General features: G+C 38.9%; 2 protein-coding genes across 4 annotated transcripts in view; one reads left to right on the top strand and one right to left on the bottom strand.

The window, feature by feature from the left end:
* Ccdc125 (coiled-coil domain containing 125) overlaps positions 1–13995 on the top strand; it is a 60223-nt gene extending 46228 nt beyond the window's left edge. Inside the window, exon 13 of the mRNA XM_033761241.1 lies at positions 13862–13995. Within this exon, the coding sequence (XP_033617132.1) occupies positions 13862–13891 (30 nt within the window). The 3' untranslated portion in view covers positions 13892–13995. The remainder of the gene's footprint in view (positions 1–13861) is intronic.
* Cdk7 (cyclin dependent kinase 7) overlaps positions 1–17165 on the bottom strand; it is a 42391-nt gene that overhangs the window by 8221 nt on the left and 17005 nt on the right. For 2 of the 3 annotated variants that reach the window (XM_010637301.3, XM_010637303.3), the window contains 4 exons: positions 11080–11166; positions 6854–7003; positions 1348–1495; positions 657–998 (listed from right to left, as the gene is read on the bottom strand). In XM_010637301.3, the coding sequence (XP_010635603.1) occupies positions 970–998; positions 1348–1495; positions 6854–7003; positions 11080–11166 (414 nt within the window). In that variant the 3' untranslated portion in view covers positions 657–969. Of the gene's footprint in view, positions 1–656; positions 999–1347; positions 1496–6853; positions 7004–11079; positions 11167–17165 lie in introns of those variants that run through there. The other variant, XM_010637302.3, reaches the window with a different exon arrangement.

Below are 17165 nucleotides of genomic sequence, written 5' to 3'. Positions count from 1 at the left end.
TTTTGAGAAAGGGTCTTGTTATATAGTTCAAGCTGTCCTTGAACTCACTATGTCGCCCATGCTAGCCTCAAACTTGGGGTGACTCTAATACTGCCTTAGCCTCCCAAGTGCTGGGCTAACTGGTGTGTGGCACCAGGCCTGGCTTCTGCTCTATTTTTAATACCTCTGCTACTATAAATTTGTGATACTATACAGGCCATAGTTTCTCAAAATAATTTTTTTTTTTTTTTTTTTTGTATTAGGGACTGAAACCAAGGAATGTCAAGCTATATCCCCTGCCTTGTCCCTGCTTTGACAGTACTGGGGACTGAACACAGGGTTTTCACATTGAGCTAAATTCCAGGCTTTTAAAAAAATTTTTAGAAAGGGCCTCACTAAGCCACCTAGGCTGACCTCATATTTGTTATTCACCTGCCTCAGCTTCACTAGTAACTGGGACTATGAGAGTGCTCCACCATTCCAAGCCTGACAGTTTTTTTTAAGTGTTTCTCTAATGTTTTATTTATTTGTTTTGGTACCAGGGATCGAACTGAGGACCTTGTGCTTGTGAGGCAGGTAGCAGCACCACTGAGCTAAATCCCTGGGCCTTCTAATGCTTTATTTTTTGAGACTGGGTCTCATTATGTAGTTCAGGCTGGCCTTGAACTCATAGTGATCCTCCTGCCTCGGCCTCCCAACTGCTGGGATTACAGACATGTGCCATCATGCTTGGCTCCTATGCATTTTCAATTCAACATTTCAGAGAAATCACTTATCACTTCTGTACTCTAATCAGAAAAACCAGAATTAAATTTTTTATTTTTTAAAATACATTTAACAAAAATATCCCATAGTTTTACATATTTTACATCTGTAGAATATTTACAAATTCACTTCCACAGCATTTACTTAATGTTTACTATTCTTTCCATTATTTGCCTTTTGGCCTATTTCCTTCAATAGTAAAATACTGTCCAGTGTCCTCTGTAACTAAAAAATGAGCTTCTTGGGCAATCCTCCTAGAAAGCAAGACCAAAGACAAGGTTGGTTGTTCACATTTAGCTTAGAGTGACTGCAGCAGTCACTGCAGTCCAATTTCACTACTTTCTTTCCTGGCGCTGACATTCTGCATGCAGTGTGCACAGGGAATTTGTGAGGGGAAGAAGGCACACATGGACGGAATTCCCAACTCTGAGAATCGTTCTCAATGGGAGCAACAACAGCACATTCTACCCACTTCATGCAATTTATACTTATGAAAAGTAAAGCATTTACAAGCTGTATTTTTTATCTGCCTTTCAGTCATAAGCCATAAATGAGCTATTTGCAGCTTTCTGAAATAATTTCTTTAAAAAATGGGCATTTTACCTTGTTCCAAGGCCTCTGTTCTTTTCCGTTTTGTCACCATGGCTGGGTTCGCCTGTTCCTTTAAGACTTCCACTGGACAGTTTGGTCTAGGCAGCTGACACCCAGGTGCTGGCCCTGGCCGATTACTGAAGTATGGAGTTTTTAATGCCTTTTCAAAGAAAAGTTAGCAAAGTAAGGTTTTCCCTGAGTATCTTGGACTGTGTAGGAAAACCTAGCCTCAGAAATTGTTGGGAACATTCAAAACACTATGTGATCACTCCATTCCCCAAATCAAAACTGACATCAAATACCTGCGCATGCAAATTACTACAAATACACATCCTGAGTGGATAATCCCACTGCTGTAAGAAAGGAGACTGCCTCCTAGTACTTCCACGGCTGAACGGCTGTACTCATGAAGGACTATCTTCAGTAAGATACTGTGCACCTTGGTTCTCTAAACATTATGAGGTTGGACTAGAGATTTAGCTCAGTGGCATCAGCACTTGCCTGGCAAGCGCAAGGTCCTGAGTTCAATCCCTGGTTCCTCAAAAAACAAACAAACAAAAAACCACATTACGAAAGGGCCTGGGATTTAGCTCAGTGGTTCCCCTGCCTGCCTCACAAGCACAAGGACCCGAGTTCAATCCCCAGTACCAAAAAAACAACAACAACAACAAAATTATGAGTTCTGTAGTTTGAAATACAAACAGAAAAGCTTGCTTTAAAAGAACTTGTAAGTTTGTTGCAACATCCAAATAAAAAGAGGTGATAGCTTGGAACCGAAGGATTACAATCCAATAATCAATCTACTAGAAATGGACAGAAATTTTATTCAGAAAAGATTGTCCAAAGTTATTCCTATTATCAGTCCAGTGTTCTCTATACCTGTCACCTGTCTATGCACACACTGCAGAGTACTGTACAAAAGCCCTAAAAATTATTTCCTTTAGGTCAATCCTTAGGAAAAAAGGTCTGCATAAACTTTTTTTCAGTGCTATGAACTGAATCCAGGGTCTTCACATTGAGCTATGTCCCGTGCTTTTTTTTTTTTTTTTTGGTATCGGGGACTGAACTTGGGTCCTTGAGCTTACAAGGTAGGCAGCAGAACCACTGAGCTAAATCCCCAGCCCACTTGCTCTTTCTTAAATTCTGAGACAGGGACTTGCTCAGCAGCTGGGCAAAGTTGGGATTCTCCATCCGGGGCGTGGTGGCGCACACATGTAATCCCAGCACTCCAGAGGCTGAGGCAGGAGGATCGCTGTGAGTTTGAGACCAGCCTGAGCTACATAGTGAGTTCCAGGTCAGTCTCAACTACGTAGTGAGACCCTGTCTCAAAAAAGTTGGGATTCTCCTATCTCAGCTTCCCAGAGTGTTGAGATTACAGGCGTGTGCCACCATGCTTGGCTTATATAAACTTTACATTTGCAATGATGCTTTAGATCTTCCTTAGTTTAAGACTTGCATTTATTACTTTTAAAATTAAGCTAATTCTTGTTACACAGAGCTCTGAGAAAGGAAAAGTATCTTATTCCAACTTTAACGAATATCCATGAGAGAAAAAGCATTTTAAAAGAATTCTGCCAGACAGGCTAGGTATTTAGCTTAGTGGTACCACTGCATGCCTCACAAGTGCAAGGTCCTGAGTTCGATCCCCAGTACCCTACCCCCCAAAAAAATTCTGTGAGGCTATGAGCTCAGTGAAACAGTGTGCACACTGTTTGAAATCCATCAAAATAAAACCCAATATAACAAAGACACTCCACAGTGGTTTTTGTGTGTGTGTGTGCTACTAGGGATTGAACTCAGGATCTTGCACTTGCAAGGCAGGTGCACTGCCACTGAGCTAAATCCCCTCCTCCCTCCCCCAATATGTTATTACAGCTAGTATTAGTTTTTTATGTTATACTACTAATGAAAACAACTTTCTGGATGATTTTACATAGTCTCTTCTTATGATATAAATTATATGGGTAAAAAAAATAAATTTACAATACTTGCTTGAATTTAGAAAAGTATTTCTAATTGCAAAATACCCAACATGTACTTACAAATATTCTATGTATTACTGAGAAGGGAAGACTTACTTATAAAATTACCTGAGTTTGATCCCCAGTAAAAAAAAAAAAAAAAAAAAAAAAAAAAAAAGAGAACTTCCAGGAATTGTGGCTCACACCTGTAATCACAGCATTTGGGAGGCTGAGGCAGAAGGATCACCGTGAGTTCAAGGCCAGCCTGGGCTACACGGTGAGTTGAAGGCCAGCCTGAATTACATAGTAAGATTCTATCTCAAAAAAAAAAAGTAATAATACTTTAGGTAGTCAGTAACAAACCTGAGGTGGGCAGGGTATCCATTTTGCATTCTTGACATCTTATGTACTGATGTGTTTTGTTAGATATAAAGACCTGTGATGCAGGATTCCAGCTTGAAACCACACAGAGCAGGCCTTAAAATTTTTTTTTGGGGGGGGTACCGGGGATTGAACTCAGGTCCTTGCATTTGTGAGGCAGGCACTGGAACCACTGAGATAAATCCCCGGCCCTAAAATATTATTGAATTGACTTATAATTTAGCTACTGATTAAAGTTATGAGTCTGGGGGCCGGGGATTTAGCTCAGCGGTTCGGTGGCCTGCCTTGCAAGCACAAGGACCCAAGTTCAATCCCTGGTAACCCCCCCAAAAAAAATAAATAAATACTAACATATCCAGAGTTCATGGTCTTTATTCTTCTTTTTTAAATGGTACTAGGGAATGATGCTTTACCACTGACCTACATCCTCAGCCCTTTTTAAAATTTTGAGATAGGATCTATGTTGCCCAGAGTGGCCTTGATTGAACTAGTGATTCTCCTTCCAAGTAGCTGTGATCTCAGGGATGTATCCCCAAACCCAGCAGCATCGTGTCTTCACTGCTCTCTTCCTTCCCCAGGTCAAGTCACTGTACTGTTTACATGTTTGGATTCTCTGCCCTTGTCAAGTGATTATGACTCCAACATTTTTGGTGTGCTTGTTTCTAAATAATTTCCCCCACCTGTTTTCATTAGCACATAGGTTATACAGCTTAATCAGTTTCATTTAGGCAGGTTTGTACATGTACATAATGTACTTTAATCACTCATTACCTGCCCTCCACTGTCCCCTCAGTTTCACATTTTAGGGGGTCAATATGTATAATGCCTTTGATCATTTTCATGCCCCATATTCCCCTAACTCTTACATCCTTCCTCCCTACTTTTCTTCCACTTGTCTAGTCACAGTCTCTCTAATTTGCTGTCCTCTGTTTTAGACTCCACATATTAGGAAGACTGTACAATAAATCTGGGGGAGACTCTTGGGGACTGAACCAGGACCTCCTGTATGCTACACAAGCATTCACCAATGAACTACATTCCCAGCCCAATTACAGATTTGATAAAGGCATTTTCATTGTTTTAAAAGGGCTGGGGATATAGTTCAATGGTAAACTGTATTCTAGCACCATGGGTGAGGATCTGGGTTCAATCCTCAGCATTACAAACATAAAAGCAAAACAAACAAAGAAACAAATCATAGGTCTTATATTTTCGGATTGCATAACTACATTCATTCATTCATTTGTATTTTTTCTCTCCTTTCTTTTAGGGGTAGATATTGCTGGGATTCCAAATTCTTGAGTTTGATTCTGATTTCATTCATGTGTTTTTTGGGGGGAGGTGTATTAGGAATTGAACCCAGAACCTTTACAATGAGCTATCTGCCTAGCTCTCGTACTTATTGTTTTTTGAGATAGGGTCTCACTATGTAGTTCAGGCTTGATCTTGAACTTGCTATGTTGTCCAGGCTGGTCTCAAACTGGAAGTGATCCTCCTACCTCATCCTTCAGTGCTGGGGTTATAGACGTGCACCACCACACCTGGTGATTTTTGAAACAAGGTCTTGCTAAATTGCTGGAAACATGATCTTCTTGACTCAGCCTTATTTCTTTGAAATATCTGTCAGCTGTTTATGTATTACTTAGATGGGAGGGTACTGAGAATTGAATGCAGGGTCTGTGCATTAAGCTATATCTTAATCTGTTTAATTTTTAAATTTTGAGACAGAGTCTCTCTGAGTCACTATGTTGCTCGGCTATGGTTGAATATGTAATCTTCCTGCCTCAGCTGCCCAGAGTGCTGGAATTATAGGTATGCATCACCATGCCTGGCTAGAGCATCTTTCTATTTCTTATAAGCACACAGTTGTATCTCACATTACCATTTCCTGACTAACAATGACTAGTATGCATATCTAGATTATAATTTATGGGAAATGAGGAAACTTAAATAAACTACTTTGACTATTAGGATTGCCACAAAATTTAAATTAATACATAAGAGTTCAACAGTAACATATGCCATACTAGTTTCTTTTCTTTGTTTTTGTCTTTTTGGTACTGGCGATCGAACTCGGGTCCTTGTGTGAGCAAGGCAGGTGGCGGCACCACTGAGCTAAATCCCCAGCCCGTTTTTGTTTTTTGAGATAGGATCTCACCACGTAGTTCAAGCTGGCTTTGAGCTCACCATGTATCCTAGACTGGCCTCAAACTCCTGGTGATCCTCCTGCCTCAGCCATCCCAGTGCTGGCATTATAGGAGTGCACCACACACCTGGCTTTTGGTGGGGTGGGGGTTGAGCCGGAGTCTCACAATGTAATTCAGTTACTTGACAAATACAAAAACCTTGTTTTTTTAAGCTCTGTAGGTAAAATACATAAAAGGCAATTATAGGTGGTGCACACTTGTAATCCCAGCACTTGAGACTAGAAGAATTTCAGGTTTAAGGCCAGCCTTTATTACATAATGAGACTGTCTCAGAAAAAAAGAAAAAAAAAGCCAACTATAAGAAACAGGTATACAAAACAAAAAGGTACACACACACACACATACACACACACATGTTCCTAAGTAAGTTTAAATTCTCCTATAATTTTAAGTGTATAATATAGTACCAGTCTGGATAGTGTTTATAGCTTAGAGAAAAAGACATAAAAGTTATTATTTTTTAAAAAAGGTCTTTCTGTAAAGTATTTGTAAATAGGGAAGGGAGGAGGGGGTGAAAGGAGTGCAGGGATAAGGGGGAAAAATGAGAACCAAGACCCGTCATGTAAAAGTACAAGATCCCAATGATGAATGTAACTGCAATGTATACTTAAAATGTACCATTAAACTCAGTGAGGAAAAAAAAAATAAAATAATGTAGAGAACTAAAAAAAAAAATTAAAAAAAAAGTCTTTCTGGTATTTAATGAACGTTAGGCAATTTTATAAAACTCGGTTTTTATTTTATCAATGCTGTTAAAATTTTCTTTATATTGCCCAATAAAAAATGATTTGTTGCCAGGTGTGGTGGTGCACACCTGTAATCCCAGCACTCAGGAGGCTGAGGTAGGAGGATCGATGTGAGTTCGAGACCAGCCTGGGCTACATAGTGAGTTCCAGGTCAGTCTCAACTACATGGTGAGACCCTGTCTCATAAATACCAACCCCCCACCCCGCAAAAAAAATTAAGTACCTGTGTGGCTGTAATTCGAGTACTTGGATTAAATAAGAATAAGCCTTGTATCAGATCTAGTAAGTCATCTCCTGCTGCACTGAAGATGTGCTGCAATGGGATCCCAGGGAAACTCTTGAATGTCACATAATCTGGTAGACTGCACATGTCCTGTAAAAATATTTTTACAATTCAAATTTGAGTAAAGGATTGAAAGGCCTATCAGTGAAATAAACAAGTAAAATTCATATTTGCAAATGATACATAGTCTAAAGAAATCTAGAAAAAACTTCAAGTACTAGTGAATAGTGCAAGGTACAGGACAGACAATAGACATTAAAAAAACCCATAGTTCTATATACTAACAGTGAACATGGAGACACTGAAATTTAAAACAAAAAATACCATTTACAATCAAAGATGAAATAGGTGAAAAAATCCAACAATATATAAAGTCTCGTGTGTTGAAAGCTACACAATGCTGATGAAATAAAAGATCTAAATAAAATCGTGAGAAATCTCATTCTTAAGAATTAGAAGATTCAATATGTAAAAATTTTAATTCTCAAATTGAGACAGGTTTAAAATAATTACTAAAATCTTTCACAGAGACCAATTATCCTACAAGTTATATGGAAAGGAAAAGGACTAGAGCAGATGAAACAACTTTTAAAAAGAATAGTGGGAGGGCCCATTCTACCTGATTTCAAGACTTAATATATAGCTACTTTAAGACTGTGGGGGAAAAAACAAACAAACAAAAAAAAAAGAGACTGTGGTACTGGTGTAGGGACAGATGCAGGGATCAATGGAACACAAGAGACAACCCAGACACTGCACATTATCTGCCCAAAGGATTTTTGAAAACGTTACAGAGTCTTTTCAACAAACGATGCTAGAGGGCGTGTTGCCGCATTCCTGTAATCCCAGCACTTGGGAGGCTGAGGCAGGAGGAGAGCCAAAAATTTGAGGCCAGCCTAGGGTATATCATGAGTTCAAGGCCAGCCTAAACTACACAGCAAGACCCTGTCTCAAAAACAAACAAACAAAAAACAAAAACAAAATGATGTTGGAGCACATGAACACCCAGAGTTGCATATGTCATATATAAAATAAACTGAAAATGGACCAGTGATTTAAACATAAAAGTAAATGTAAAAACTATGTCATTCCTGGGCCAGGGATTTAGCTCAGTGGTGCTGCCACCTGCCTTGCAAGCCCAAGGTCCCTAGTTTGATCCTTGGTATCAAAAAAACCCATGTCTCTCCTAGAAAAAGTATTTTAAAAATTGCCAGAAAAAAGTTTCACCTGGGCATAAGAATTACCACCAATGCATGATCTGTTTAAGGAAAAATTGATAAAATAAACTTGATCAAAATTAAAGAATATATCATGTACAAGTACAAATTCTATATGAATGTTTTATCAGCATGTATATCTAAAATATACCAATAAAATTAATTTTAAAAATTAAGAGTGTAGAGCACTCAAAAGATGATAAAAAGGCAGCACATGAGAAAAAAAAAAAATCTAAACTCTAAAATAATCTAATTAGAAAATGGGGGAAAGAAGGGAAAATGGGCCAAGGAACATGTCACTGGAGTTCCACAGATGGTGTTGAGGCTAAGGCAGGAGAACCCAGGTTTCAGGTCAGCCTACATAAGTGAGCAAGATCTTGTCTCAAAATTTTAAAAAGGGCTAGAGATGTGGCTCAGTGGCAAGGTGTTTGTCAAGCATGCCCAAGGCCCTGTATTTAACCTTCAGTATCAAAAGGGGGAAAAAATACAGTATATGGCAAATAATCACATGAAAATACATTTCATTACTAACTACTAGGGCAGCAAATATTAAAATCACCATGAGCTATCACTATACCTCCCCCTGCAGAAAGCTGGGTGGTAAAAAGGCAACAGCAGAAAGGGAAAAGGTTAGTGATTATTAGGGGTTAAAGGAGGAAGCAGGAGCAAGTAGGTATATCTATAAAGAGGCAATGAGGGAGCCTGTGGTGATTTTTTCTTTTCAGTATTGCAGGCTGCACATAGATCTTGCACTGAACTACATACCCAGCCCTCTTTCATTTCTTAGACAGTGTCTCACCAAGTTGCTAAAGATGTTCAGTATCTTCCCTGTAACATGCTAGTGTGATATTGTAGTTTTTGCAGATTGGGAAAAACTGGGTAGAGGGCACATGGAATACCGTATCTCTGTATTATTTCTTACAACTGTATGTGAATCTGTAATAATCTTAAAATAAGAAGTTTAATTTTAGAAAATGAAGATAAACATCAATAAGCAACTACTCTTTAGAAAATCCTGTATAAGGGGAAAAGAACATATACTATGAAACTGACCTTTGAAGTCACATTCAGCCTTCACTCTGATACTTACCGCAGACTTGGGTAAAATTACTTAATCTAAGTTTCAACTCATTTGTAATACTCTGCCAGGATTAAATATAACTTAGGAAAAACTCACCATAAATAGAGAATAAGTGCTCAATAAACAACATCATATAAGGGCATATTTTATAATCAGAACTTATATCAAACTTTCAGTTAGGAAGCTGAGGAAATAATAGCACAAAAGAAATTGCTTAGATATTTTCAGCATCAGATAATGACATTAAAGTTTTAATCAAAAAATAAGGAACCTAAAAATTTCCTATTTCTATTATTTATTTATTCCTTAGGACATGGGACTAAAATAGGAAGGAAAATCAAGTGTCTGATTTTTTTTTTTTTTTTGGTAGTACTGGGAATTGAATCCATGGCCTTGGTACTGAGCTACATCCCAACACCTTTTAAAAAAATTTTATTTTGAGACAGGACCTCCTTAAGTGGCTAAGTTCCTAGGCTAGGCTCAAACCTGTGATCTGCTTGCTTCAGCTTCCTAGAGTGCTGGGATTGCAGGCATGCACCACCACACCTAGCTACAGTTGTTTAATTTTATTTTAGGAATGAGTGAGAGTGTGTTACTTAACTGTAATGTAAAATTTAGCAATTTAAGCTGGGTGTGGTGGTATATGCCTGTAACTCAGCACTTGGGAGGCTGAGACAGAAAGATCCAGAGCTTGAGGCCAGCCTAGGCTACATGGGCAAGTTCAAGGCCAGCTCGGTACGTATGTATTGATTGGTTTTTTATAGTTCAGGCTGGGTCTCACTTTGTAGTTCAGGCTGGCCTTGAACTTATTATATAGCCTAGGCTGGCCTCAAATTTGCAGCAATTCTTCCTGCCTCAGCCTCCCAAGTGCTGCAATTACAGGTGTGTGCCACCATCCCCTCAAAAAAGGCAAAATTTAAAAACTCAAATTGCTATCAATTTTACCAGTTTCAATATATCTTCTTCTTTCCCTGAGGGAAAGAAACTTTGTTGCCTAGGATGGCCTTGAACACCTAGGTTCAAGCAATTCTCTTGCCATGGCTTTTCCTTACTACAGCAGGGATATAAGCCCACACTGTGTCTGGCTTCTGTCCTTTTCGCAGACAATATCATGGAATAAAATAATCATACTACTGAAACATCAACTGTGTTAATGATAAAATACCTACAGCCATCAAGACATTATTTAACCATGCAATATCCTAGAGAATTTATGCAGCAACTGAAAAGATTAGTGATAAATATTCATATTCAGCAAAAAGAGCTATGATAGTTGAAATACAAAATACTACAATGTGGGACTGGGGATTTAGCTCAGTTGTGCCACCACCTGCCTTACAAGCGCAAGGACCCAAGTTCAATCCTCGGTACCAAAATAAATACATACATACATACATGCATACATACATACATACTACAGTGTGATCCTTTTCCTTTATGTTGCTGCCAGGATTGAACCCAGGGACTCATGCAGGCTAGGTACACATTCCACCAATCAATTCTATCCCTAGCCCCCAAAGTTTGTAACATAATGAAGGAAAGAGCATGCAACTCTGTTATGAGGTTTGCATTTATGAATATAAACTCATAGCTCAGCTTCACACCAAACCATTAGCAGTGATTATCCTTGAAAGGAATTATTACTGCAGTAGGTAAAGGGATGAAGAGATGGTATGTCACAACTTTTTCCTTAATGTACTCTTTATCATTTGAAATTCTGTAACATTATTAGTAACATTATTAGGATACGATATTAGTAAACTGAGACAATAAAGACATTTCTTTAGTAGCCATATGACTTTCTTTAGAAAGCCTATGACAACTGTGTAACTTTACCGACATTTCAAAGAAAATGCATAGAGACTCACAGGCCACTGTTCCTCAGTCGGTGTGCCCAAGGTTTCAAATATTCTTGTAAGTTGATCGAGGTCTGAGTCTCCTGGCAAAAAAGGAACCTGGGGTAAAAAAAAAGAAAAAGACAAGACACTGAAAGGTAGTTTGTGATAGTTATTATACAAATTATCTACCTACCTACCTACCTACCTACCTATGAGACAGGATCTTGCTATGTAGTCAAAGCTGGTCTTGAATTCCTAGAGATCCTCCTGGCTTAGTTTCCCAAGTGCTGGGATCACAGGCATGAACCACCACACCCGGCACAAATTAAAAATTTAATAAAATAACTGAAAAACTGTTAGAAATAAAGTAAGCACTGCTTACTTTATTCACTACTTATTTCACTCTAAGAATCTGTAATAAAATCTTACCATGTAACAGGCACTGGGCTAAGGCTTAGAGAATAAGACAGTCCCTGCTCTCCCCGGAGGTAAGGTGGTAAATACTGCTGACACAGAAGATTCAGAATCTAATAGCTCATTTAGCTCCCTATCCTACAGAGGAACAGCACCTAGAGACACTCAGGATGGAAAGGAAAAGCTTCCTAGTGGTGACGGACAAATAGGAATTCTTGTACTCAGAAAAGCCTAAGATGGAAGAAGAGAATCATTCCAGGGTAGGCACCAAGGCTGGGAGGGAAAAGAATATACCAATATGCCAATCTCACTGAAATAATTTCTTGGCAAATTCTTTCTTTAAAAAGGTGTCCTGGAGCCTAGGGATGTAGCTCAATGGTGTCACACCTGCCTGGCAAGCACAAGGTTGTGAGTTCGATTCCTGGTACTGCAAAAATGAGAGAGGGGGAAGGGGGAAGGGGGAAGGGAAGGAAGAGGAGTAATGGGAAACTTTAAAAGATGCTAAATAATCACAAGTTAAAAATTACAAGTAACAGGGCCAAGAAGCTCAGTGGAGCTGCCACCTCCTCACAAGTGGAAGGACCGAGTTTGATCCCCAGTACCTCCCCATCAACATCTCTGCTATTCATAGACATTATTTTCCAATTCATTTTTCTCAGGTATCAATTTTAGCAGATGTGCTGCCAAAGCGAGCACTTTCTCAGTTATCTTATAAACAAGTGGAAAAGAAAAAGGCTCTATTCTTAACACAATGGTCTTAAGCACTAAGAGATTTAACAAATGTTTATAGACTCCTTGGGCAAACAAGTTATTAACTACCAAGTTTCTTAACATCTTTGTTCTTGTGGACTCCTTCCAGCAAAACGAGGTAAAAACATTCTTCATACCAGTTATCAATTTACTGCTTTTCTTATTTGTTGTTGTTTTGATTTTGGGGGGGGTACCAGGGATTGAACTCGGGTCCTTGCGCTTGCAAGCAGACCACTGAACAGCTCTGAGCTAAATCCCCCGCCCCTTTGATTTTTAAATTAATACATTTTATTTTACTTTATCCCATTTTCTGCCCCCAAGTCCTTTGTGTGTGTGCGTGTGTTTTATTTTGAGATAGGGACTTGCTTATGTAGTTCAGACTGGCCTTGAACTTACTATGAGCCCAGGCTGTTCTCAAATTTGTGGTGAACCTGACTGCTCGAATTACAGGTGTGTATCACCACTCTCGGAATTTATTGCTTTTCAATTATAAATTCACCTTTTGATTTCTCTGCAAAAATGGGTCTGAGCCCTTTAAATATTTTCCCTTTATCACAGGCACTGAAGCTTTGCTCGTAAAGGACGCTGGGAAGACAACACAGGAATAAAGTGTTTTGCTTCCTGTTGTTTGCTTGTTTGTCTGACACTGCAGCACCCTTAGGTTTTCTAGCACCAGGCCTCCACAGTGTGCACAACTCCCCCAGTGCTCAGCTCCCCAGTATGGGAGGCCAGTAGAGTTCCAGAAGAGTGCCTCCACAGGCACTTCTGCCCGTAGGACTCTTTTTTTTTTTTTTTTTTTGGTACTGGGGATCAAACTCAGGACCTTGCACTTGCGAGGCAGGCAACCACTGAGCTAAATTCCCAGCCCTGTAGGACTCTTTCCGCAGACTTCCAGCACACTTCAGGAAGCGCATGTCTAGCAAGTTCTACCAGTACAGACAGACCCACAGCAACTTTACATCCAAGTAATTTTAATCATCCACCCCTCATTAACCTCCACTATGCCCCTCCCTCTTATTCCCTTTGTCTTGTCTAATAATAGCTTCCTGTCTTTCTTATCATCTTTTTGTTTGATTTTTGACAGAGTCTGGCTATGTAGTCCAGGCTGGTCTCAAACTCTTTTGGCAATCCTCTTACCTCAGATGATTGGGACTCAGGCATGCACCACCATGACAGGCTTTTTTTTTAAGAGTCTAGATATCAGGGAAAATGTGTTGTCTTTCTGGGTCTTGCTTATTTTAATGTACCATCCATTTTCTTGCATATGACACAATTTCATTCTTCTATATGTCTGGATAATATGCCATTGTAAATATACTATGTTTTCTTTATCCATTCATCAACTGATGGGCACCTAGGCTGGTTCCATATCTCAGCTTCTGTGAATGGTGCCACAATAAACGCACATATATAATTACCAATTCTTTATACTAACTTCCCTGAATAGGGTGCTTTCTATTGTCTGATTGAACCTCGGTTTACCATAAGCCCTCCTAAGGAGAAGAATTCTGAAATGTCTTAAATTACATTACAGGGTAGGGAACGAAGGGACAAGAGAGCTAAGAGAAGGCCATTTGAAGTCACCAATTAAGCTAATTCAACAAAGAAAAAGAAAAAATCCTGCTACTCCGCATTCTTTTCCTTGCAGGCTGAAGATCACCTATCAAGGCCAAAATGAACATGGCTATTGAACCAGCCAACCCAGAAGTAGCAAAAACTTCTCTGATCCCAGGATGCTGGCTGCTTGCATTATCCTGTACCTCTAGAAATTACACAAAATTGCATTTTTATGTATATTACATTTACACAAAAAATTAAAAGGATATTAAGCAACATTAAAAGCACTTTCACATAACATACTATTATTAGTCTTTATATATATATATACACACACACACACACACACACACACACACACACACACACACACATATATAAATTGAATTTTGAACATCTTTAACAGCGTACTTTGGAAAAAGTCATCCCAATTTACTGTGTTGACTTGGCATTGTACAGAAATGGACAACCACACTGGTCTAGAAATGTTAATTTATTTTAATTTTAATTTTAATTTTTTTCCATGTGTACAGGGGTAACACATTGTACTAAATATGTAAGGTCATATCTACGTGGGTTTGATTACAGAAACTAATAAAGTATTCTCTAAATAATGAAAAAAAGAATAAGATAAGACTATAAGAGCGAGAAGCAATTTAAATATGTTCAGGGACCATTTTCATCTCCAGAATTAAGGATTATTTTGATGTTACATCATTGCCTTTTCTCTTTTACTTTCCTTTTTAGTTTTATTTTAGGATTCCCTATTTTTAATGTTCATATAGAGATTTCTTTAACTGAAATACTGAATAGTTTCTTTGGTGTGAAAAACTACAATAGTACACAGGATCCTAATGAGATAATTAATAATGTGAAATAGGAAGTAAAGGGCTAAAGGTGTAGGGAAAGTGGGAAGGGTGGGGGAAAGGTAATAAAGGAGAGGAAAAAAATATGAGAAACTGAAAAAATGGAAATAAAGTGTTTGTAAATGGGGAGGGGAGGAGGGGGTGAAGGGAGGGCAGGGACAAGGGGAAAAATGAGAATCAAGACCTATTATGTAAAGGTACAGAATCCCAATGATGAATGTAATTGTACTGTATACCTAGATTGTACCAATAACCTCAATAAAAAGAAAAAAAAAAAAAAGCACTTTCAGGAATGTTCATGTTTTCTTTTTGCACACCAAAATATTACCTTGTTCCCTATGAGGTGCATGTATACACACTTTACCAACAAAAGCAAACTAGGCAAATTTGCAATTTAGTCACATTTAAAATAGATATAGTTTTGTATGGTGTAAAAATTTACACTAGACTGAGCTGCTGGGTGAGGTGATATTCCTGTGAAAAGCTCTTGTCTAGCATACACAAGGTTGACCCTTAGCACAAGAAAACCAAAAGTAAAGGGCCGGGGATTTAGCTCAGGGGTTCCACCTACCTTGCAAGCACAAGGGCTTGAGTTAAAAAAACAAACAAACAAACAAACAAACAAAAAAACAACACAAGCTAGTAATGTGTGGGCTTTGGATCCTACTTTGAATGAGACAACTATAAGACATTTATGAAAAGCCAGGTGTGGGGGTGCACACCTGCCTCAGCGTTTGGGAGGCTGAGGCAGGAGGATCACTGAGTTTGAGGCCTGCCTGAACTACATAGGGAGACCCAGTCTCAAAAAAAAAAAAGAAAGACATTTATGAGGAAATCAGAAACATCCAACTAGGTATTTGATTAAGACATTGTTAGGGGGCTGGGGATTTAGCTCAGTGGTTCAAACGCCTGCCTTGCAAGCACAGGGACCCGAGTTCAATTCCCGGTAGAAAAAAAAAAAAAAAAAAAGACATTATTAGGAATTAGTTTCTGGCCCTTCTCCTCCAGTGTCTTTGGCAATTTTCTTTGAACTAAGGATAAGACTTCAGTTATACAATATTCCCTACCACCCCAAGCCTATCATAATCTACCAGTTCTGTTTGTTTTGTAAACTTTATTCTTTCTGGAGACCACCTGCTGATGAGGTCCTCTCACTGCTCCAATCTGGACTAACTGCCCTTGGTTGGATCCTCACATAACTTCTCAGAACTTTCCTTCACATTTAAACCCAAAATTCAATTTATCTCTTTCCTGTGTTGAATCTCATCTCTTGGATCCCATGTCTTTCTGTTTACTCATTTATAGCAACACACATCTTCTAAGACAGGAAGTGGATATAATGGGGGGTGGGTGCATCCTAGGCAAGCACTAAACTACACCCCCAGTCTCCTTCTAAATTTTATTTGAGACAGGGTCTTGCTAAATTGCCCAGGCTAGCCTTCAATCTGTGATCCTCCCATCCCAGCCTCCCACATGGCTGTGATTATATTTTAAGAATGTGCCACCACGCTCAGCTGGATGAAAACTTTAACAGAACAAACTGTATTTATTCTCATAGTTAATGAAATATGAATAGGCATAGAATTCTAGGTTTGAAAATTTTCCTAAAAAAAAAAAAAAAAAAGAAAAGAAAATTATTTTCGTATATGACATGAAGTTAAGTCTTTCACATTCCAATGCTACTACTAAGAAAGCTGGTGTCACTTTTTTTGTTCTGAGGCTTGAACCCTGCCATGCCGTGACACAGCTTGGATCCTACCAGAACAGATGAGGTTCCCTCAACCTTAGATTTCCTGGCTCCAGAACTGTGAACTAAGTAAAACTCTATTCTTCAAGAATTACCCAGTTCATGGTGTTTAGTTATAGCAACAGAAGACAAAGTTCAGATCAGGAGTCAGGAGCAGCTCCTTCAGCCACTCAATCACGTAACAACAATGGACATGCTATAGAGTACTGCTATGTTGCTAATAAGTTACCATGTTCAGTAGGGTGGGTGCATCATTTTTTTATTTTTGGAATTTTTTTTGAGAGAGGGCCTCACTATGTGGTCCAGGCTGGCCTTGAACTCACTATGTAGCCCAAGCTGGCCTCAAATTGGAGGTGATCTTCCTGCTTCAGCCTCCTGAGTGCTGGGATTAAAAGCATGCAACTGGCTATTTGTTTTATTCTTTATATCAATTTCACTACTTGTATAATGGAGATAATTAACTACACTTAACTCACAGGCTGCTGGGAACATCACATGGTAGTATGAAATCACAGTGATCCTGCTGCCTCAGCCTCCCAGAGTCCTGGGATTGCAAGTGTGTACCACCATGCCGGGCTAATCCTGTGTCCTTAACATCTTTTTAGTTTCATGCTACCTTTCTCTTTAGTGTAAACAATGAATCTTCTAAGTTCAAGGAAATGAAAAAACCCAGTCATGGTTTCCCTTTTTCTTTAAGCACATCTGTCTTGAGGACAAAGTGGGCAGGGACTTGCATGTGAAAAGAAGGCTCCCCTCATGTTTTCATATATATATATATATAT

The sequence above is a fragment of the Fukomys damarensis genome, unplaced genomic scaffold, assembly GCF_012274545.1.
Source record: "Fukomys damarensis isolate Sample0158 unplaced genomic scaffold, DMR_v1.0_HiC HiC_scaffold_1, whole genome shotgun sequence".
Classification (NCBI taxonomy): domain Eukaryota; kingdom Metazoa; phylum Chordata; class Mammalia; order Rodentia; family Bathyergidae; genus Fukomys; species Fukomys damarensis.
Note: the sequence above shows the minus strand (reverse complement) of the source record. Positions and strands in the feature narration are given on the sequence as shown.